Genomic DNA, 23,009 nt, shown 5'->3' with positions numbered 1-23,009 from the left:
TATATACAAAAAGTAAGTAAAAGAAGTAATTGCTCATTCAGTTGGCCTTATATTCTGTTCTTGTCATGTTATTTGTAGGTGATTGAATACAATCCTTCTCAGTGTCTAGATTGGTTGGCAGTGCAGACACCCCGAAATAAACTGGCACACAGCTGGGTCCTACAGAATATGGAAAACTGGGTCGAGCGGTTTCTTTTGGCTCACAATTATCCTAGAGTGAGGACTTGTAAGTCAAATATTCAGAATTTCATAAGCCATTTATTTATTGTTCAAAGTTATGTTTTGTTTTGTTTTTAGACAACTACATGCCCATTGTTGTATAATACAGAATTTTTGGAGGTATTTTTTCTTTGTTTTTTGTTTTTTTAAGCATAGGAAACCATGTTATATCTTGGGTAATATCGTCACTATTATCATTTTTGTTTCCTTGCTTGATAAGAGTGATAAGGCATGATCAGCATTAATGAAGGGAGTAAAAGCTTAGAAAATTCTGTCTCAAAAATAACTTTTGAGAAGGTTAAGGATAAAATGGTAATAAAGACATAAGCTGAGAAAAACTATTGGCTGAAATTATGAGAGTTATATAAACACTTTAAGTTGTATACAAGCCAGTAAAAAAGATCTTAGGAAGACAAATATCAAAAACAATTTACAAAATAGAAAGTTGCTTGGAAATAAACATAGAAAATGTTATTTTGATAGTTCAAGAAATGAAAATCTAATTTTTAAATTTCTTATAATTGTTATAAACTTTTCTATTTGCTGAGAAGGCCCTACAGTCAGTGATACTTAAGTAGCAATAAACACATCTGGAATCCAGATGTTGGATTTTTTTTTTTTTTTTTTTTTTGAGACAGTTTCACTCTGTTGCTCAGGCTGGAGTGCAGTGGTTCAGTCTCAGCACACTGCAGCCTCTGCCTGTTGGGTTCAACTGATTCATGTTAGCCTCCTAAGTAGCTGAGATAACAGGTGCACCCCACCACACTCAGCTAATTTTTGTATTTTTAGTAGAGACAGGGTTTCACCATGTTGGCCAGGCTGATCTGGAACTCCTGACCTCAAGTGATCCTCCTGCCTCTGCCTCCCAAAGTGTTGGGATTACAGGTGTGAGCCACTACACCTGGCCCAGATGTTGGATTCTGAACACCATTCTCCAGTAAAAGAATTCACAGCTCCTAGGAGAAATCACTGATTTTAGGGCTAGGGCAGGGAATATACAAGATGAGTGTGGAATATCCTATATAGTGCCAGAAAGTGAAAGTACTCAAAAATTAAAATGGTGGGGGTATGTCAAAGAAACACAGAGCTAACCTGAAAAGAACTCCCAATGGCCAAAGCTGAAACAATTTGAGTAACAAATTATGTAGCACTGGATTATAACCCCAAGGATAAAATAAATATTCATGAGTCCATACTTAGTAGAAATAAATGATTGGATAAATAAATGTAGAAGCAGCAAATCTCCCATACAACAGAATTCCATATAATTTATGTACACATCTCCCCAGGAGGTGGAGCTTAATTCCTCACTCCTTGAGTATGAGCTTAGTGACTTTCTTCCAAGGAGTGGGGTGTGGGGGAAGTAACTTTACAGTGAAGAAACTTTACAGATACAACTCAGCCAGGTGATAAAGGTTAACATCTTTGTTGATGGATGAGGTTGATAGTATGTACCCTTGATATGGCGTGATGGCAAAGGGCACTTCATCTCTTGTGGTCTTCCTTCCAAAAACCCATAACCTAAATCTCACCGTGACACACATCAGACAAACTCAGATTGAGGGACATTCTATGAAATACCTGACCAGTATTCCTTGAAACTGTAAAGGTCATTAGAAACAAGGAAAATCTAAGAAACTGTCACAGCCAAGAGGAAGTTAAGGAGACATAATGACTAGCTGTAATGTATACTAGATGGGATCCTGGAACAAAAAAAGGACATTAGGGCAAAACAAGTGAAATCTAAAGTTGAGAGTTTGGTTAGTAGTAATGTACTTGTGTTAGTTCCTTAGTCACAACAAATGTACCATCATAAAATGTTAACTATGGGGAAAACTAGGTGAGGGGGTATATCGAAGTGGTTCTGCTTATTTTAAAATAGAAGATTCATTTGAGAGAAGCACCTTTCAGTGGTGTGATCACATATGGATTGGCATGGGCACTCTGCTCATGGGCCTTTTTTTTTTTCCTGCAAGTTTAGTTAACCCCGCCATAATAGGATCTTTGTAAGAGCACATAGCCAAGAGCTACGTGAGAGCTGTGCGCTCTTACAAAGAGGTGTGTGCTGGTTGGCATTTATGTCTTGACCACTGACCATAAAACCAAAAAAAAAAAAATACTACCTTGAACCCCCAAAAAGGTTTTTCAGAAAGCTACTATGCCTAATACTGATGACAGTGCTGAGGAAATGGCATTCTTGTACACTGCAGTGGCATTGTTTAATATTACCCTTATGAAAGACAATTTAACAGATCTTTACCAAGATTCTTAAAAATTGTATGCCCTTTTATTTATTTATTTTTATTTTCTTACTCTTTTTTTTTTTTTTTTTTTTTCGGGATGGAGTCTTGCTGTGTGACCCAGGCTGGAGTGTAGTGGCACAATCTCGGCTCACTGCAACCTCTGCCACCCAGGTTCAAGCGATACTCCTGCCTCAGCCTCCTGAGTACCTGGGATTATAGGCACCCACCACCATGCCTGGCTAATTTTTTTGTATTTTTAGTAGAGTCGGGGTTTCACCATATTGGTCAGGCTGGTCACAAAATCCTGACCTCGTGATCCGCCCACATTGGCCTCCCAAAGTGCTGGATTATAGGCGTGAGCCACTGTGCCCGGCCAGTATGCCCTTTTAATCTCAGTAATACTATTTTAGGGATTCTAGTGTAAGTATATGTATGCCCAACAGCATGATTTATAGTAGTGAAAAATTTTAAACTGTTCAGTTGGGAAACATTGTTATAATGCATCATTTTAAAATTATGATATGTGAAGACTAGTAATATGAAAAAGTGCTTGTGCTGTAACTTGATAAGAGTCCAAATATTTGAGTAGAATTAGTATAACTTAGAATAAGAATTAAAATAATGTGTAGAAAAGCTTCATAGAAATATTTCTAAATACAACAAAATAAGTGAGAACTTTTAATATAGAGAAAGGAAGAAAAATTGAGGCGTCAGTGTCTTAGAGTTGCCATATATACATGGAAGTAGACTTAACGTTTTTTGTAACATACAGCTAGATCCAGGGACTCTTAAGTTAGAGGAAGGCAGTTAACCAAATGGCAAGATGGCCTTTTCTTCCAAATTAACCCTCCTGTCTGTTCTTAAAGAAGAACATAATTTTAAAGTTGTATTTTTTCTGTAGCATAATTTCCCTTTTATTTATTTATTTATTTATTTTATTTATTTTTGAGACGGAGTCTCACTCTGTCGCCCAGGCTGGAGTGCAGTGGCCGGATCTCGGCTCACTGCAAGCTCCGCCTCCCGGGTTTACGCCATTCTCCTGCCTCAGCCTCCCGAGTAGCTGGGACTACAGACGCTCGCCACCTCGCCCGGCTATTTTTTTGTATTTTTTACTAGAGACGAGGTTTCACCGGGTTAGCCAGGATGGTCTTGATCTCCTAACCTCGTGATCCGCCTGTCTCGGCCTCCCAAAGTGCTGGGATTACAGGCTTGAGCCACCGTGCCCGGCCCCTTCCCTTTTATTTAAAAGCAAGTAGCTTTTATAGGAAAAGAAGAGGTGGTTAGGTATATGATAAAGCAAAGTAAAATGTTAATTGTAGAATCTCAGTGGTAGGTCTTGGTCTTAGTAGAGTTCTTTCCAACCTTATAATGTGTCCAAAAAATTGTCCCAATGAAATGTTGAAGTGAAAGTATATAACTCACACCAAGCAAATGACTGTTTTTTTGTTTTTTTGAGATGGAGTCTTGTCCCATCGCCCAGGCTGGGATGTAGTGCTGCAATCTCAGCTCACTGCAGCCTCCACCTCCAGAGTTCAAGTGATTAATGTGCCTCAGCCTCCTGATTAGCTGGGATTACAGGCGCCCACCACCACGCCCAGCTAATTTTTGTATTCTTAGTAGAGATTGAGTTTCACCATGTTGGACAGGCTGGTCTTGAACTCCTGACCTCAGATGATCTGCCCGCCCCAGCCTCCCAAAGTGCCGGGATTACAGGCATGAGACACCGCACCCAGCCAAATGACTTTTTTAAATCATAAATTACTTTTCTCAATTGCAGTTTGATGCAAAAATTGATCAGGATGATACCTACATGCCAGGTTTTTATATTTGAAACACATAAAAAACTGAGCCTTAAAAATTCTGACTAAGAAGACTAGTATATAGGTAAAGAAATATCTAGAAAGTCATGCACAAAATTTAATTTGGAAAGAAATTTATAAGATAAACTAATATTAATTTTAGAAACCCTAACTTCGTTTGCTTTGACAGTACAATGGAAATTAACAAATTATCATTAGAATAGGGGAAGACAAGTAATAGTTGTACTGAAAAGAACTCAAACTCGGCCGGGCACGGGGACTCAAGCCTGTAATCCCAGCACTTTGGGAGGCCGAGACAGGCGGATCACGAGGTCAGGAGATCGAGACCATCCTGGCTAACACAGTGAAACCCCGTCTCTATAAAAAATACAAAAAAAACTAGCCGGGCGAGGTGGCGGGCGCCTGTAGTCCCAGCTACTCGGGAGGCTGAGGCAGGAGAATGGCGTAAACCCAGGAGGCGGAACTTGCAGTCAGCTGAGATCTGGCCACTGCACTCCAGCCTGGGCGACAGAGCGAGACTCCGTCTCCAAAAAAAAAAAAAAAGTAGTGAATGTTAGGATTAACCTGTGAATCTGATAGGCTGGATTTGAATCCCAGCTCTGCCACTAGCTGTGTAAGCTGAGATAGCCCCATCGTTGTAAGCCTGAGTGAAAGTGGGGATAATAAACACAATGCCTAACACATAATGTCCAATAGCATACATTCAGTAAAGGTTCACAGTTCTTATTATAGTTACTACTATTATTGTTTTACCATTATCATTATCATCATCATTATTTCTCAAGGCAAAATCTAGGCTCCACCTCTTTATCTGTGTGACCTTGGTCTTTGCTTCTCTGAGATTCAGATTTTCCAGAGCACTGTTAACTCCATCCAGAGTGATTGTGAGGATTAAATGAGAAGTTTATACAGCACCTAGGTCAATGCTTTGTTGATAGTAACTGCTTTTACAGGTTAACACAACTAATAAGTCATTAACCCCTCAGCATTATAACATAGGCTTAGTAAGTTTAACACCCAATTCCTTCCTTGGGTGTAAGTTTAGCCTTAAAAGACTTTTAAAGATTTTCCAAAGTTAATGTTCTATAATTAGCATATATGTAATCAAATAGGACTTTTATGTGTATCTCATTCTTTCTTTATAACTTAAGTGTATATTATCTGGTTACAGTTTAACACCCAATTCTTTCCTTTGGTGTAAGGTTAGCCTTAGAAGACTTTTAAAGATTTTCCGTAGTGTTCTATAATGAGCATATATGTAATCTTATATATGAACTTTTATGTATATTTATTTCTGTCTTTATAACTTAAGTACATTTTACCATAACTGTAAGTTATTACAAAGTAATTTATCATTGTTTTTCAATTAAGAAGAAAACTAAGACTGTAGAACATTAAATGGTTTGACCTTCTCAGGCACCTTTTGGTAGATTTTCTGACTGCAAATGCTGGGTTCCCTCTGTTAAATCATACTACTTCCTGAGAAGAAATAAAAGATAAAGTGGGAAAATTCTGCATCTTAGGCAAGCTAAAGAAAAGTGGTTTAAAAATTATTGCCACTTCAAAAATAACAATGGCAGAATAGAAGGTATCTATTTTTATCACCCCTTGGGATCTTTTTGTGGGGCCAAGAGGAAAGCAGAAAGATATTAAAAGAGATGTTCATGTCCCTTTTTATTCATTTGAATTATTAAAGGGAACAGTGGCTTTGTGATTAATGACTGCTGTTCAGTCTATTTTATATCTTACAAGGATCTGACAGTTTTGTTTTACATTTTATAGCTGCAGCTTATCTTCTGGTGTCCCTTATACCAAGCAATTCATTCCGTCAGATGTTCCGGTCAACAAGGTCTTTGCACATCCCAACCCGTGACCTTCCACTCAGTCCAGACACAACAGTAGTCCTACATCAGGTCTACAACGTGCTCCTTGGTTTGCTCTCAAGAGCCAAACTTTATGTTGATGCTGCTGTTCATGGCACTACAAAACTAGTGCCCTATTTTAGCTTTATGACTTACTGTTTAATTTCCAAAACTGAGAAGCTGATGTTTTCCACATATTTCATGGATTTGTGGAACCTTTTCCAGCCTAAACTTTCTGAGCCAGCAATAGCTACAAATCACAATAAACAGGCTTTGCTTTCATTTTGGTACAATGTCTGTGCTGACTGTCCAGAGAATATCCGCCTTATTGTTCAGAACCCAGTGGTAACCAAGAACATTGCCTTCAATTACATCCTTGCTGACCATGATGATCAGGATGTGGTGCTTTTTAACCGTGGGATGCTGCCTGCCTACTATGGCATTCTGAGGCTCTGCTGTGAGCAGTCTCCTGCATTCACACGACAACTGGCTTCTCACCAGAACATCCAGTGGGCCTTTAAGAATCTTACACCACATGCCAGCCAATACCCTGGAGTGAGTAAAATTGATACTCTTTTATCTGTATCCTCAAATAGATTGGAAATACCTGTTTTTTCCCTTGTGGGAAGTGGTGGCAGAATATAGAATCGTCTCACCATTCTTTCTGAAGAACTTAATGTATATTTGTTTTTTTAAATACATATATAAAATGCTATGTTGTTATAAAATTGATAACTGTGAGGATAACTTTTCTTAGGGTGAAGTTAAAGTTTCATATCTAGTGAAACTTACCTCTTTTCTAATTTGTGGTTTTGTAAATGCATTCTTCATGTGTGCCTAATGAAAAAAGTCAGCTTTGTGGTACAGTTTTAAGGAATTGAGTACTTTGCTATTTAAAAATCAGATATTTGTATCAAGATCTACATGCTGTGCCTAAACAGTGAACTAGACAATTTTGTATCCAAAGCTAGTAGTATTCCCCAGTATTTATTCTCAAGCTGCATCCAAACAAATGAAATGCTTAAGAAATCAATCAAGATACATGTATATGCAGTCTAAATTGGGTCCCTTTTTCTCTGTAGACTATTTGTAGGTTTTATATTAAGTTTCCTCCCCTCAGTGTAAAACTGTCAAACCTGGATAATACTTTTCACTGTTGCCTCTTATTCTCTGTTGTAAACTGTACTTTAAAGATAGACCATCCTTTATAGATCAGATTGTTTTTTCTAGATGATGTAATGAGTTGTATAGAATCTCACACCTGGGAGAATAACCTAATTTCTAGTCAGAGAAAATTAGAATCCCAGGCCGGCACGGTGGCTCACACCTCTAATTTCAGCACTTTGGGAGGCCAAGGCACGCGGATCCCTTGAGCCCAGGAGTTCAAGACCAGCCTGGGCAACATGCCGAAATTCCATCTCTACAAAAAATACAAAATTAGCCGGGTGTAGTGGTGTGCACCTATAGTCCCAGCTACTTGGGAGGCTGAGGTGGGAGAATTGCTTGAGCCCAGGAGATTGAGGCTTCATTGAGCCATTGTACTACAGCCTGGGCAACAAAGCAAGACCCTGTCTCAAAAGAAAAAATCAGAATCCCTACAATGCAGGAAAGAGAGTGAGTGTACAAGTACCAAGAAATTCAAAACTAATGCCATAAGAATGTCAATCTTTCTGACTTAAAAGGGGTCAGGATAAGATTTACTAAGTTTCAATGAATTTGTCTGTATCATATTCACGTAAATAATATTTGATCTAGTTACTAGATGTGATGTCCAGAATTAAATATACTTTTGACAAGTACTAGTTGAGTTAGAATGTATCCCTCCATGTTATTTCTTGCCCTTGACATCAGTGAAATGTAATGTCTTTTATTGTTGAATGTCCTTATCTAATTAGAAATTTTCATGAAAATGGTACTTAGTTTTTTGCTTTGAAAAATAAGCTGGGGGTTTCAGTTCATTGACAAGTATGTGTTAGAAGAGCAGTCCTCTCCTGACATGTGCATATGAGTCTATAAAATCACAGCTAGTGATTTTACTAAAATGTTTATTTTTACTTTTTATTCATCAGGAACTTGGACTGAGCATCATTCTAGAAAAGCATTTTAAATGTTGGAACAAAGGATTACCTCATATACACTATTAATTTAAGGATTATTTAGGCATTTAAAATCTTTGTGACAAAGTAATGATTTCTCATTAAAGAAAAAGTGGGTAGGAGATGGTGTGACATGCCTCTGGGTTTACATTTGAAGTTACAAAAGTAGTGCTTTAAGCAGTAGTAAGACTAAAAATGAATTGTATTCACTTATAGTTTTTACTGTTTCTAAACTTGTATTTTAAGATTTGTTGAGTTCTTTTAGTGTTTATTATTATTATTATTATTTGTATTTTAGTAGAGACAGAGTTTCATCATGTTGCCTTGGCTGGTCTCGAACTCCTGAGCTCAGGCAGTCTGCCTGCCTCGGCCTCCCAAAGTGCTAGGCGTGAGCCACCGCGCCTGGCCAAATTTGTTTAAATAGAATTTGTTACTAATTTTATAACTATCTCTGAATGGTAGTATAATCTAACTTATTTGTATAGTTTTAAGGGTTGGTTAATGAACATAGAAATGAGAAACTGACCCTCTAAAATGCTACAGGGTTAAAAGATCATATGGCTTATTTGGCTTTTTTAGGCAGTAGAAGAACTATTTAACCTGATGCAGCTATTTATAGCTCAGAGGCCAGATATGAGAGAAGAAGAATTAGAAGATATTAAACAGTTCAAGAAAACAACCATAAGTTGTTACTTACGTTGCTTAGATGGCCGCTCCTGCTGGACTACTTTAATAAGGTAAAAAGATGTTTTTAGTTTTGTCTTGTTTTTTCAAGTGAGATGAGGACCATCCTTTTGATGTTATTTACATTGGGGAAGCATTTGTGCATGTAGCCACTTTGGAAGAACTTACATTTTGAAGGTTCATGAACTACTTTTAAGCAGTGTTTGGTCTGACTTTGGTTTGTATTTGTGATATGTTTTATCATTTTAGGGTTGAAAGGAACCTTAATGTACAGCCTTCTACCTAAAGCTTGAATTGTCTGGAATTGTCTTGTTTATGGCAATTTATCCTTAGACTTGATAGTTCTGTTCTAGAGGCCTCCAGAAAGTTTTCTGCACCTTTGGATGAGTCTTTTAATGTTTTGCATTCTGTTTAGCCCGTATATATCTATCTGGCCTTGCTATACAACTTGGCCAAAATTATAAAACATAATCTTTATAATTAATTTTTCAGAACTACAGAAGTTATTGAATGGTTACGGGAACTGCTACAAATTACCCTTAATTCCCCTTACCTATAGAAATAAAACTCAAGCTAATTTCTTAAAATTCTATGTATTACATCTAAGATTTGGAAATGTTTTTTATTGGGCACTTTTTTAAAAAAATGGTACTTTACTGAAGACTTCACTGTAATATCTTAAGCTACTCAATCTAAGATGAGGTTATTTCAGATTGCCTTCTTTGGAAAGCTTTCAAATGTGAGTCTTCATTAGTAAACAATGAAATTAACTATGCCGTTGCCGAGGTTTCTTAAAGAAATTGTTTTTAAATTTCGGATTAATTTTGAATACAATCGTTTTCCCAGGGTTTACTACTTAAAGCTTTATTTCAAAAAAGATTTAGAGCAGCCTGGGCAACATAGTAAAACCCCATCTCTATAAAAATAAATAAATTAGCAAATCCATCAGTGTGCGATGGCGTGCACCTGTAGTCCCAGCTCCTCGCAGGGCTGAGGTGGGAAGATCCTGGAGCCCAAAAGGTGGAAGCTGCAGTGAGCCATGATTGTGCCATTGCACTCCAGCCTGGGTGACAGAGCAAGTCTCAAAAAAAGAAAAAAAATGATTGGAGATTTCTTAACTCTTCTTGAAAAAGGAAAGGAATAGAGATTTCTTAACTCTTCTTGAAAAAGGAAAGGAATAAAGTAGAAGGATTTCCAGTTGTAATCTATAACAACATTTTTCTGGTATCTAATGAAATAAGACCTGTTAACAGTAATATATAACTATGTGAGTAATTACAGTCATATATTGCATAACAACAGGGTTATATTGTGAGAAATGCATTTTTAGGCTATTTCATCATTGTGCAAACATCAGAGTGACTACTCACACACAACTGGATAGTAGCGCCTGCTGCACACCTAGGATATATGGTATAGCCAACTGCTCCTAGGCTGTAAATCTGTATAACCTGTTACTACACTGAATATTGTAGGCAATTTTAACACAAAGGTAACTATTTGTGTATCTAAACATATTTAAACATAGAAAAGGTACAGTAAAAAGACAGAATAAAAGACGGAAAATGGTACACCTGTATAAGGCACTTATTGTGAATGGTGCTTGCAAGACTGGAAGTTGCCCAGGGTGAGCCCGTGAATGAGTGATGAGGGAATGTGAAGGCCTAGGACATAACTGTACCGTACACTAATAGACTTCACATTATACACTAAAGCTACACTAAATTTATTTTAAAATACTTTTTCTTCAATATTAATGTACCGAACTTTTACTTTATACATTTTTTTAATTTCTTGATTCTTTTATTGTAACTGTTAAAACACACATTTTATAGCTGAACAAAAGTATTTTCTTTATATCTTTATAAGATTTTCATATTTAAAAATTTTTTTCTTTTTAAATGTTTTTGTTAAAAACTAAGACATAAACACACACAATTAGGCTAGGCCTATGCAGGGTCGGGATCATGAGTATCTCTGTCTCCCACCTCCACATCTTGTCCCACTTGGGAGGTCTTCAGAGGCAGTAACTAGCTTAGAGCTGTCATCTCCTCTGACAATGATGCCTTCTTTTGGAGTCCCTCCTGTAGGGCCTAAGGCTGTTTTACATTTAACTTTTTTTAAAATAAGTAATAATGATACTATAGTAAATACATAAACCAGTAACAGTCATTTATTAACATTATCAAGTATTATGTACTGTACATAGTTGTGGTATACTTACAAGACTGGCCAGTACAACAGGTTTGTTTATACCAGCATCATCAGAGACATGTGGGTAAGGCATTGTGAATGTTACCATGGTTGTGAAGTCACTAGGCTAATAGGAATTTATCAGCTCCATTATAATCTTATGGGACCACCATTGTGTTTGTGATCCATCATTTACCAAAATTTCATTTTGTGGCACATGACTGTATTATATAAACTATTTTCGAGGCTGACACATTTTTAGTATTTTTTTCTTCATGTTACGCTTTCTTAATAACCAGCTGATGAGTGTTTAGGTAATATGGGTGAATTTTATTATTATCCAGAATTTAACCATCAGAAGATGAGCTCATTATAAAAACCAACATTGTTTATGTGGAAACTTTAAAAATATTCCTATATCTTCTGCCATTGTAGATAATTAAGGGTGGTAGATATTAATATACGTAATTTTTTTTAGAGTTTCTTATTTAATATTATTTCCTTATACTACATTTCCAGGAAACAGATGTAGCAGTCTCTTTTCTGTAGGTAGGAAAGCAGAGAGCTTTTAAATGACGATTTTATTTCTGTTTGTTTTTTCATCACCTAAGTGTTGTGTTCTTATTCAGAGTTCTCAAACTGAACTTTATTTTCTTCTAGTGCCTTCAGAATACTATTAGAATCTGATGAAGACAGACTTCTTGTTGTATTTAATCGAGGGTTGATTCTAATGACAGAGGTAAATATTTTATTGCATTTTACTGTGTGGATATATCTCATTTTAATGTTCTCACCAAGACTTCTTATTTCATAGACATTTAGAGTTTATGGTAAACTGTTTTACAGGTGGCAAGGTTTTAATTATATAGATCAGTAAGTCTGAATTTATATTCCAAGAATAATTAGGTAATAATTTTTAGGGTGCTGTTTCTTTTTCCATAGTAATTCCATACTTTTCCCATCATTTTGTATGTAGAACAGCCAAGTGAAATAGACTAGTTTTATTCATTTTTAGGGACAAAAATGAAATACGTGTGATTTAATTAAGGGCACACATAATTTCCCAAAAGCCTACTTATTTGGCAGAGTATAGAAACTGAGGTTACCATTGTGAACCCAGAAAATCCGAGACAGGTCTCAGTTAATTTAGAAAGTTTATTTTGCCAAGGTTGAGGATACACCCTTGACACAGCCTCAGGAAGTCCTGATGACATGTGCCCAAGGTGGTCAGGACACAGCTTGATTTTATACGTTTTAGGGAGATATGAGACATCAGTCTGTATGTAAGAAGTACATTAGCTCCATCCAGAAAGGCAGAGACAACCCAAAGCAAGGCCCCTCCCTCCTCTGGGGCCTTCTCGATCATAGGTACATGAGAGACAGATGGTTGCATTCTTTTGAGTCTCCGATAAGTCTTTCCAAAAGAGTCAGTCCGAATATGCATCTATCTCATTGAGTAGAGGGATGACTTTGAATAGTATGGGAGGCTGATTTGCCCTGAGTGGTTCCCAGCTTGAAGGGGCCCAAGATATTTTCCTTTCACACCATCCTCAGAGGAAACCAGAAGGACTATTACAGGGTTAAAATCAGCCGTTTATGCTTCCTATAATTCTTGAACATCCACAAGTATGAGATGGCTACAAAGTCACCAGAAGTACATTGAGCCCTTTAGCCTAATAAACATGCCAAGAGTACCGTAAGAATTCAAAAGTAGGATGTTTTTTCAGTTGATGATAATAAAAAATAAGAGAACAGGTTTGCACTTTGAAGAATGTGGATTTGCAAAGGTAAGGGGGAAAACATTTAAATAAATGACAATAAGCACTGAGGCAAAGAAATATTGGTTATGTTTGAGAAAGGCTAAGTATTTTAAAAAGGTATGTGAAGAGGAGTAGTAAGCATTTCATTCTTTAAGATGCAACAGATGTTTATGCTGCTTTAGTTGTGTTTTTAGAAAAAAAATTTTTTTTAATGCAACAGATGTTTAAATGACTACCTCTGCGCCAAGCACTGTGCTAAGGTACTAGGGACACAGCAGTGAACAAGACATACCTGGTTCCTGTCCTCACAGCTTACACGTTAAATACTTTACAAGTACATTGTTCATATTAGGTACTGCCGCAGGTTCTGGGCTAAGAATTTTAACCTTTGAACTGTGGGTATTATAGATAGTGTGTAAGCTGTAGTGAACTGGTTGAAGAGGATTCAAAGGGTGCTGTATAGTAAAACAGGGAAAAAACTAAGGGCTTAATTAAGCTAATACAGTTAAAGGAATTAAAAGATTTAACAAGCCAATATAAAGGAAATTAATTCCTACCTTTTGCAGCTGTATTTTACCTCTTTCAGGCCTACTGTTTTGAGTATGGCCGACAGTCACTTTACCATTGTCTTTGGACAGAGGCCCTGAAAAGTTAGTTAAGCTTTTGCCTATTCTCCCAAATCTTTTGTGACCTACTGCTTTATAATTTCGAAGACTTATAATCTTAGAGCAAGTACTGTTTCAAAAAAAATGTAATTAAACTATTTCTTCAGACTAGAATATACACACAAAATAGCAGAACTCCGAAGGTGAGGAATGTTTAAAAGAGCTTAATGAGAGAATTTAACTTCAGGATAGAAAGCGAATACATTTGCTTTGCACACATGTGCACACACAGTCTGAGTCTGAAAACATCTATCATAGAGGACGAGTACTACCATTTTGTGGCTCAGTAAGTAAAAATGAAATTAAGTTTTCAATTTTTTCAAATCATTTGTAGTCTTTCAACACTTTGCACATGATGTATCACGAAGCTACAGCTTGCCATGTGACTGGAGATTTAGTAGAACTTCTGTCAATATTTCTTTCGGTTTTGAAGTCTACACGCCCTTATCTTCAGAGAAAAGGTTTGGTCATTCCTACTTCTTATTTTTTGTTAGTGCTACTATTAGAGAGAAGGTTTTAAAATCATGTGCCCCAGAGAAATTGTTTTTATCCTAGTTTATGCACAGAAGATGAGGCTGAAGCTAGCTAACCATCAGGAAATGTTTGTCATGAACTCCTGATGTAAAGCTGGAAGGCTCTTCTATATTTTTGTACCTGTCTGAAAAATACGCAAGCAGGTATCAAGATTTCAGAGATTGGAAAACATTTCCAAACACAATAACAAGTTGGGCACTTTGTAAAGATTCTCCAGCTGGAAACTTCTTTGGCTTAGATTAGATCATTTGCAGTTTCAAGCGAGGTAACTATAAAACATACCTCTCTTATGTCCCTATAAGATAGTGTGAACTCTGAACTTTTTCATATACGTTCCTAGAAAGTGGGGCATATTATCAATGAAATATGTTCTTTAAGAAATCTAGCAGGTTTAACATTAGCAGTAATCATCTCATGAAAATGACTTAGCTTTCACCAAAGATGTTTTTGTAATTAATCTGAATTTCTACCATTAGCATTCTATAGTTTACAGTAGAAAACATTTGTGAGGAAGTTTGATCTCAGGTGGCATATTTATTTGTGCTTTTATGTTTGCAGATGTGAAACAAGCATTAATCCAGTGGCAGGAGCGAATTGAATTTGCCCATAAACTGTTAACTCTTCTTAATTCCTATAGTCCTCCAGAACTTAGAAATGCCTGTATAGGTAAGTTACTTGAAAAGTTCACCTGTGTAAAAACCTAGTAGAAGAACATTGTTGTGAGTTTTTCCGTGATGTTAAGCCTGTATTGTTTGAAAGATATTTGTGCTTTTTATGTGTAACTCACACTAGCTAGCAGTTCCTAAGAAAATAAAGAAAATTTCTTAACTGGCTCATAATTACCCACATGATAATGGGCAGATTATTTAATATATATATATATACGGTCTCCCCAACCTTAGTTCATCTCTAGCTTCTTACAGCTCTAAAATCTTGTGATCCTATATAAGCAAAGTTGAATCATATAAATGTTTACAAGGTAGAACTGACATTCTAAAAGATAAGAGTACTTATTTCATTGTGAGTTCTTTTGCCTAAAGATACTTCTCAGTATCTGTTCTTAGGCTCTGAGTATTGCATCTTTTTATTGATTGCATATTTATAATAAGATGCTAATTTGTGGCTTTTAAAAAACACCCATTTTAAGTTTATAGTGTTTTTTGTTTTGTTTTGACTACCTTAGAAACTTCTTGAGAGCCATAACTGTTTTACACTTTCTCAAAATAGCGTGGATAACTAACTGGCTATCATGTATAAGCAGTCCGTCTTGAAGTTCTGTGTAATTGCTTCTCTAGCAAGAGGGGAAGGGCACATAAGCAGTAACCTGTGATCACCAGAAACTGCCTATAGTCTGTCATCATGAACTTTATTCCTTCCTGTGTGATTGGAGAGTGAGAATCAGTCCAGCCAGCATCGTAAAACATTAAAAGTAGATTAAGGGTTATCCCTTAGAGCAAAAGAATTTTGAACCTTAGGTTTCTTTCTAAGCTGTTGTGGTTGATTTTATGAGACACATAATCAATGTACATTAAATAATCTGGGCTGACTCATGCCTGTAATCCATGCAGTTCGGGAGGTTTAGGCCGGAGAGGATTGCTTGAGACCAGCAGTTCAAAACCAGCCTGGGCAACATAGCAAGACCTCATCTCTACGAAAACAAAAAATAGCTGGGTGTGGTGGTGCATGCCTGTAGTTTCAGCTACTTGGGAGGCTGAGGCAGGAGAATCACTTGTGCCCAGGAGCTCAAGGCTGTAGTGAGCTGATTGTACCATTGCCCTCCAGCCTGGGAGACAGAGGGGAAAAAAAAAAAAATCCCTCACTGTACTTTGCCAGAAAGTATCTCATACTTAAACAAGATACTAATGAATAGTGTTTTAATCTTTTGTTTCCACATGATGCCCTATTGTAGTTATTTACTGCTGATCTGGTCTTGGTTGAGCATGAGACAGAATTTCTACTCATGTCAGGAGCTTAGTTTTAGACTCATTAAACTGGTTGCAGTGAGGCAATCATAGGATTTGTAAGATTGAAAGTAGCAGGCAGATATAACCCTAATTTTTTGCTACCCAAACTTTGTTTTTATTTTCAGATGTCCTCAAGGAACTTGTACTTTTGAGTCCCCATGATTTTCTTCATACTCTGGTTCCCTTTCTACAACACAACCATTGTACTTACCATCACAGTAATATACCAAGTACGTATTTACCTAGCACAGTACTTCAATATGGTTCGCATTTAATCGTTCTGCACACTGAAGCATGGAGATTTATTTTTTCCATTTATTCTTATTGTACACTTTTAATATCTTAGTGTCTCTTGGACCTTATTTCCCTTGTCGAGAAAATATCAAGCTAATAGGAGGGAAAAGCAATATTCGGCCTCCGCGCCCTGAACTCAATATGTGCCTCTTGCCCACAATGGTGGAAACCAGTAAGGTATGTTGGGATGCCAGGAAAATCCATGTTGCTATAGTACAAAGTAATTTGAAATTTTTCCCCTGGCAGTTATGAGTAGGTTAGACTTAAGTGACCAATTTTGTGGATCCTAAGAAGATTAGATTCATTTGGACTTTTTCCTTTTAGTGCTCTGAAATGTTGGTTGAACATTTGCAAAATCAACAATAAGCACAAGTAGTAAGTTTTTTTTCCCCCTCAAAAATTACCTTAATAGTCTTAATATTTGTCACTAGGCTAAATTATAACTGGGTCATATATCTAAATTTGAAAAGTCATTAGGTACTAACTTTTTTTTTTTTTTTTTAATTTGACCATATAATCAATGACTTCTTCTACTTCCCTTAAATTATATTCCTTTGACTTAAGCATAATATCATTGATTGATAGATTTGTCATCATTTTTAGTCTGGTTCCTTTCTTCTAACTCGTATTCTAAAATAATGCCAATTCTAAATTATAGAGACAAGGTACATTGATACAGGATAATTTATCTTAGTTTCAACTTTTTTAAAAACAATTTTTCCCTTTATCTTTCTTTACCCACACTTCATTCACACACTCCCTTGCTTGCCATCTTTAGATCGTTAGTATACTTGAGAAGTTCTTACAAGATAAAATATTTAAAATAATTAACATTATAGGAATAACTTGGAATCTATTTCAAAAGTCAAACTTAATTCATTTTTCTTGATATGTCTGTAGAGCTAAAGTGTCAAATTTTAAAATCCTACAGTAATTTTACTTTATTAAAGTATATAGAAATAATGGGTAATTTTAATTGATAGCATTTGCACACTGAAAATAAACTTATGACAAGATCATAACATTACTAGAAATTTGGATTTTAAAACTAGGTTCTTACAGAATATAAATATTGAATCAGCTTTTTAGTTAAACTTATTACATTTGCACAAAATATGCTCTTTATTATACAATTTAAGTGCAACCATTTTATCATCTTTAACCTTCAGGGCAAAGATGACGTTTATGATCGTATGCTGCTAGACTACTTCTTTTCTTATCATCAATTCATCCATCTATTATGCCGAGTTGCAATCAACTGTGAAAAATTTACTGAAACATTAGTTAAGCTGAGTAAGTATAAAAGATGAGCAGTAAATTCCACTGAATTATTTTAAGCCCCTAGGCATTCAGGAAGGGGAGAAAAAATATGAGACAATCCTTTTTTTCTTTTTAAAGTGAATGTTTAAAAATATTAATATTCTTGGGAACATTTTAATTTTCATTAAGAAAACACCAACTTACTGGTTTCCATTGACTAGTTCTGCCCAGAGTTTCAGCTGGCCTATAAAGGAGTGTGGAGTAGGGCTGATCACTTCTGTACATAGAAGCCCACATCCTCCACCATCTGCCCAGCAGATTTTGAAAACAAAAAACAAAACTGCTCTGCTTAGGGAGGCAGGCTTAGAGGTGGACTTCCCCAGCCCTGATCTTGAGGGTAAGATGAGATCTATAGTGCCAGCTGTGCTTTGGAGCTGGCAATGGCAAGAGCAAACAGTGGGCTTGCCAGTGTGAAGCAGAGGTGCATATATGAGTAATTAGGAGGTAAGTCTCATAAAATAGGTGAGTGAGAAGAAGAGAAACTTGAAAACGGAGATGATGAGAACTAGAAAACAAAACCAGCAGTGAATTATGTAGGTGGGGGAAAACTCTCAAATATCTTTAGTAATATTGTCTCTGCAGTGATGTGCCTAAGAGCTGTTAGAGAACTGCTCCCTTCGGGTAACATTCCTATACCGGATAAGTTTTTCGGAGGCATGCAGCTCTCCTCCAGAGGTCCTCTATCTCAGGACTTCCAGAGTTCTAGGCCTCTGTGTCCTCTCTCTTGACTTCATTAGGGATTGGTCAGGATCCTCTCCAATGTTCTGTAGTTTTGAAGGTGGGAAGTGACATACTTGTGGAACTACTACCCAGACCAAGAAATAAAATACTGCCATACCCTGCAAGTCTTCTTCGTGCCCCTCGTCAGTCACAGCATTCTCCTTCCTATGGAAAAGGTTTTGATCCATTCCAGGTAGGGCAGAAGATGTGACCCTACCTTAGATTTCATTATCCACGAAGAAGGAGGTGGTAACAGCTGTCAGGGATAATTCCACTTCAGCAAAACCATCTTAATGGCAAGTGATTTAGAGCATTTTTAGATTTGAAAGCTGGTTCCTGGTAACCTGGTATTGTTAGCTGGTTTTATATATGGGTGGCTGGAATGCCAAGATGTAGGGGGATGAGAATATATTCAAATTGGCCATTTCAGGATTATGCACCTGGGTCATGGTACTTGGTAAAAGGCCAAAACCCATCAGTGGCAGTAATCAGGTATAAGACAATATTCAGGAATTCTAGTAGTACAGCCTTGCTCCCATATAAAGAAGGGGAATTATAAAAACACTGACCTTTTAAAAAGTTTTTGGTAATTGTGTTCATATAATTTATACTAAAAGTTATGTAAGAAACTATTCTAGCTACTTGGACAACTTTAACCAAATACTGAATGTTCTACCCTGTTTTGGGTTGTCTTGTCAACGCAAGTGCACACTTTCAGGGAAATTAAACATGGTGGAGAAGTGGAAGAAGGGAAAGAATACTTCCCGTCACATCAGCTGAATCAACTTTTATGATATTTTATAGTCTTACCACTTTCATAACCATGAAGCACTATCACTGCTGCCTCATAGGGCTTAGTTCTCTGTATTAGCACGATTTTATAGAACTTTCTGTAAGGGCTGGGCACGGTGGCTCACACCTGTAATCCCAGCACTTTGGGAGGCCAAGGCGGGCGGATCACGAGGTCAAGAGATCAAGACCATCCTGGCCAACATGGTGAAACCCTGTCTCTACCAAAAATTAGCCAGGCGTGGTGGTGCACACCTGTAGTTCCAGCTACTCGGGAGGCTGAGGCAGGAGAATCGCTGGAACCTGGGAGGCGGAGGTTGCAGTGAGCCAAGATCCCGCCACTACACTCCCGCCTGGCAACAGACTCAGTCTCACAAGAGGAAAAAAAAAAAAAAAACACTTTATATAAGGATGGAAATTTCTTTGACTGTACCATAGTCAGTAGCCCGTCATTTGTGAGTATTGAGAACTTGAAATATGACTTAGGAACTGAATTTTTACTTTCTTTAATTTTAACCAAAATAAATTTAAATAGCCAAATGTGACTGGTGGCACGGCACTAAATATAAATCAAAATCTTCACAAATTGAGCAAGAAAAAGAAATTTTTCTTGGTTAATACAGAAAATTGGAAATTGTCTTAGATACAAAGTTCTTAGATCTTTGTCTAAGACCTAAAAACAATCTTATTGTTACGTCCTCTGTAAATGGAGAGAGTTGTGTCCCATAGTTTGAGCTGACAGAATTACTTTTTCCAAGGAGAGGCCCAGGAAAGGGCTTGAGAAAAGAAAGTCCACATTAATGACCACGCAGAGTTGGTAGAGAATTTTAATTTGTATAATTTCTTTAAGAAATTATATTTGGAAACAAGAAATGAAAAGGGTAAGTTTAAATTGGTTATATCTTTAATCATTTGAACGTTGAGGTTTCATGTCCAAGGGCTGCAATATTAAAATATTGTGACCATAGGTGAGAACATCTCAAGACCTATATTAGATTGTAAGTCATTTCCAGTTGTGAGGAAAAATCTTTTGTGGTAATTTTTACATGGGCAACCGAGCAGATCTTAAGATTGGTTAGAGGATAAAGAGAAATATATAATAATTACAGGTTTGAATTGCAGAGAACAGTACAGTTGCAGGTACTAAATAATAAGCGAGAGGGTTGGAGTGTTTTTGAAGTGAGGATGGTGAGGGGATGGGGTTGGAGGAGACAGAAAGAAAGGGAAAGAGAATTCAGGAAGGGTGAACAAAGCTGCCAACTGCCGCCTGAAAAAAGTGTAGGCAACCACAGTATTTTGATACTTAAAAATAACAGAAGCCTGGGCAACATGGGGAGACCCCTTCTCTACAAAAAAATTTTTTTTTTAATTAGCCACACATGGTGTCACACACCTGTGGTCCCAGCTACTCGGGAGGCTGAGGTGGAAGGATCACTTTAGCCCAGGAAGTCAAAGCTAGAGTGAGCTGTGATCACACCACTATATTCCAGCCAGGGCAACAGAGCAAGACCCTCTTTCTCTGCCCCCAACCACACCCACACACACACACCAGGGTTTAGCCTAAAAAAACGCTGAAAAAGTGATGGTAAGAGGGACTGGCACTGCTGATTCGTAAAATAGTTATTAAAGTTACAATAGTTTTTATTTTTTAGAATTTAATACATAGTCCACAGTTCAAAATATCAGAAAGATAAATATGAAGATATCACAGACCTGTCCCCACCATTTTAAATTTTTGTCCTTTTTTCAAATATAGATGTTTTTCTTCCTTTCTTTCACAACAGTAAGCTATAATGATTAAAACCATGTAGTATAGGTTCAGAAATACATAGGCAAAACAGTGGGTAAACAGCCTCAACAAACATAAAGATACACGAGGATTTGGTAGATGATAAAGATGACATCTGAATTTGGTGGGATAGAGGTGGTACTGACATAACTGGCTAGCTCTCTATGTGGCAAGTCTTTAATACGTTACTCTTTAGACCAAAATTAATAGGAGGATTAAAGACTTAATTGTGGGCAGGGCACAGTGGCTCACGCCTATAATCCCAGCACTTCGGGAGGCCGAGGTGGGTGGATCACCTGAAGTTCGGAGTTCTGCCTAGGAGACCAGCCTAGCCTGCATGGTGAAACCCTGTCTCTACTAAAAATAAAAAAAGTTAGCTGGGTGTGGTGGCGAGCACTTGTGATCCCAGCTACTGGGGAGACTGAAGCAGGAGAATCGCTTGAACCCAGGAGGTGGAGGTTGCAGTGAGCCAAGATCAACACCATTGCACTCCAGTTTGGGCGACAAGAGCGAAACTCCGTCTCAAAAAAAAAAAAGGACTTAATTGTGAAAAAAATTATTGAAACATTAAAGGAAAACGTAACATCACATGAATACCACCATGAGATTTGAAAGACCATGCTACATAGGACACAAAACCTAGAAACAATAAAATAAGAAGTTGAAAGTTTTGACTACATAAAAATTGAAAATATTACATGGTGAAAATGCCATAAACTGAATTAAAACACAAACAGCTAATTGGGAAAATGTTTGCATACTTAATAGATAAACAGCCAATACTGCCAATATATAAAGAATTTTTAGGATTTGCTAAGATAGTGAAGAATGTTAAGTAAAATCAGCAAAGGACATGAATAGGCTGTTTACACACAAAAAAGTGTTTGGTAACCACATGAGAAGTTGCCCAGACTTACTAATAAAGCAAACGATTTGAGACAGTGTCACTCTGTCGCCCAGGCTGAAGTGCAGTGGCATGACCTCGGCTCATGGCAACCTCCACCTCCCAGGTTCAAGCAATTCTCCTGCCTCAGCCTCCCAAGTAGCTGGGACTACAGGTGCCTGCCACCACGCCTGGCTAATTTTTGTATTTTTATTAGAGATGGGGTTTCACCATATTAGCCAGGCTGGTCTTGAACTCCTGACCTTGTGATCCACCTGCCTCTGCCTCCCAAAGTGCTGGGATTATAGGCATGAGCCACCGCACCCAGCCTATTTATCTCTCTTTAAAAAAAAATACATAGATAAGGTGAAGCTCAGATGATACCCATATGGTTTGAGAAAAGCAGAGATCTTACAATGGAGTGCTAGTCAAGAGTCCATTTGGGAGGCAATTTGGCCTGATTAATTAAATTTAGAATGTTCATGTTTGACCCAACAATACCGTGTCCAGGAATCTACCATATTCTACTCATAAAAGTGTACAGCAGTATACAGAGGATATTTATTTTCACTTTGGTTGTAATGAGTAAAACTGGAAACAACCCAAATGTCTATCAGTAGGAGCTTGGTTAAGTAAACCGTAGTTCACCTGTATTGAGACACGAAAACAAGATAGGAGTATTCACTGAATTACATAAAAAAGTAAAAACAATATACAGAATATAAACATTTTTATAAACAAGGGGAAAATCGCTTAGTACATGTACAGAAAAAGAGGAATTTTACTCTATAAGGATGAAATTATAGAATGCCTTCATTTTCCAGGTTAAATATATCTGTAAGGTTTAAAATTAATTGTAATGATTATGCATTGGTTTTGTAATTTTAATAAGTTACTTTAATATTATGGAAAACTGGTACTGCCGGCCGGGCACGGTGGCTTACGCCTGTAATCCAAGCACTTTGGGAGTCTGAGGCAGGTGGATCACGAGGTCAAGAGATTGAGACCATCCTGGCCAACATGGTGAAACCCTGTCTCTACTAAAAATACAAAAATCTAGCTGGGCCTGGTGATGTGCACCACCTATAGTCCCAGCTACTTGGGAGGCTGAGGCAGGAGAATCACTTGAACCTGGGAGGCAGAGGTTGCAGTGAGCTGAGATGGCGCCACTGCA

At 37.2% G+C, this 23,009-nt stretch overlaps 1 protein-coding gene across 6 annotated transcripts in view; it reads left to right on the top strand.

Annotated features, from left to right (window-relative positions):
* Window positions 1-23,009, top strand: part of USP34 (ubiquitin specific peptidase 34) — a 285,331-nt gene that overhangs the window by 249,932 nt on the left and 12,390 nt on the right. For 4 of the 6 annotated variants that reach the window (XM_007970503.3, XM_007970505.3, XM_007970504.3 and 1 more), the window contains 9 exons: window positions 79-226; window positions 6,065-6,699; window positions 8,820-8,977; window positions 11,778-11,856; window positions 13,877-14,003; window positions 14,635-14,742; window positions 16,166-16,270; window positions 16,387-16,511; window positions 17,504-17,627. In XM_007970503.3, coding sequence (XP_007968694.3) covers window positions 79-226; window positions 6,065-6,699; window positions 8,820-8,977; window positions 11,778-11,856; window positions 13,877-14,003; window positions 14,635-14,742; window positions 16,166-16,270; window positions 16,387-16,511; window positions 17,504-17,627 — 1,609 coding nt within the window. The remainder of the gene's footprint in view (window positions 1-78; window positions 227-6,064; window positions 6,700-8,819; window positions 8,978-11,777; window positions 11,857-13,876; window positions 14,004-14,634; window positions 14,743-16,165; window positions 16,271-16,386; window positions 16,512-17,503; window positions 17,628-23,009) is intronic. The other 2 variants (XM_007970506.3, XM_073023027.1) reach the window with 2 other exon arrangements.

This window comes from Chlorocebus sabaeus, chromosome 14 (genome assembly GCF_047675955.1).
Source record: "Chlorocebus sabaeus isolate Y175 chromosome 14, mChlSab1.0.hap1, whole genome shotgun sequence".
NCBI classification, from domain to species: domain Eukaryota; kingdom Metazoa; phylum Chordata; class Mammalia; order Primates; family Cercopithecidae; genus Chlorocebus; species Chlorocebus sabaeus.
This window is presented reverse-complemented; position numbering and strand designations above follow the sequence as displayed.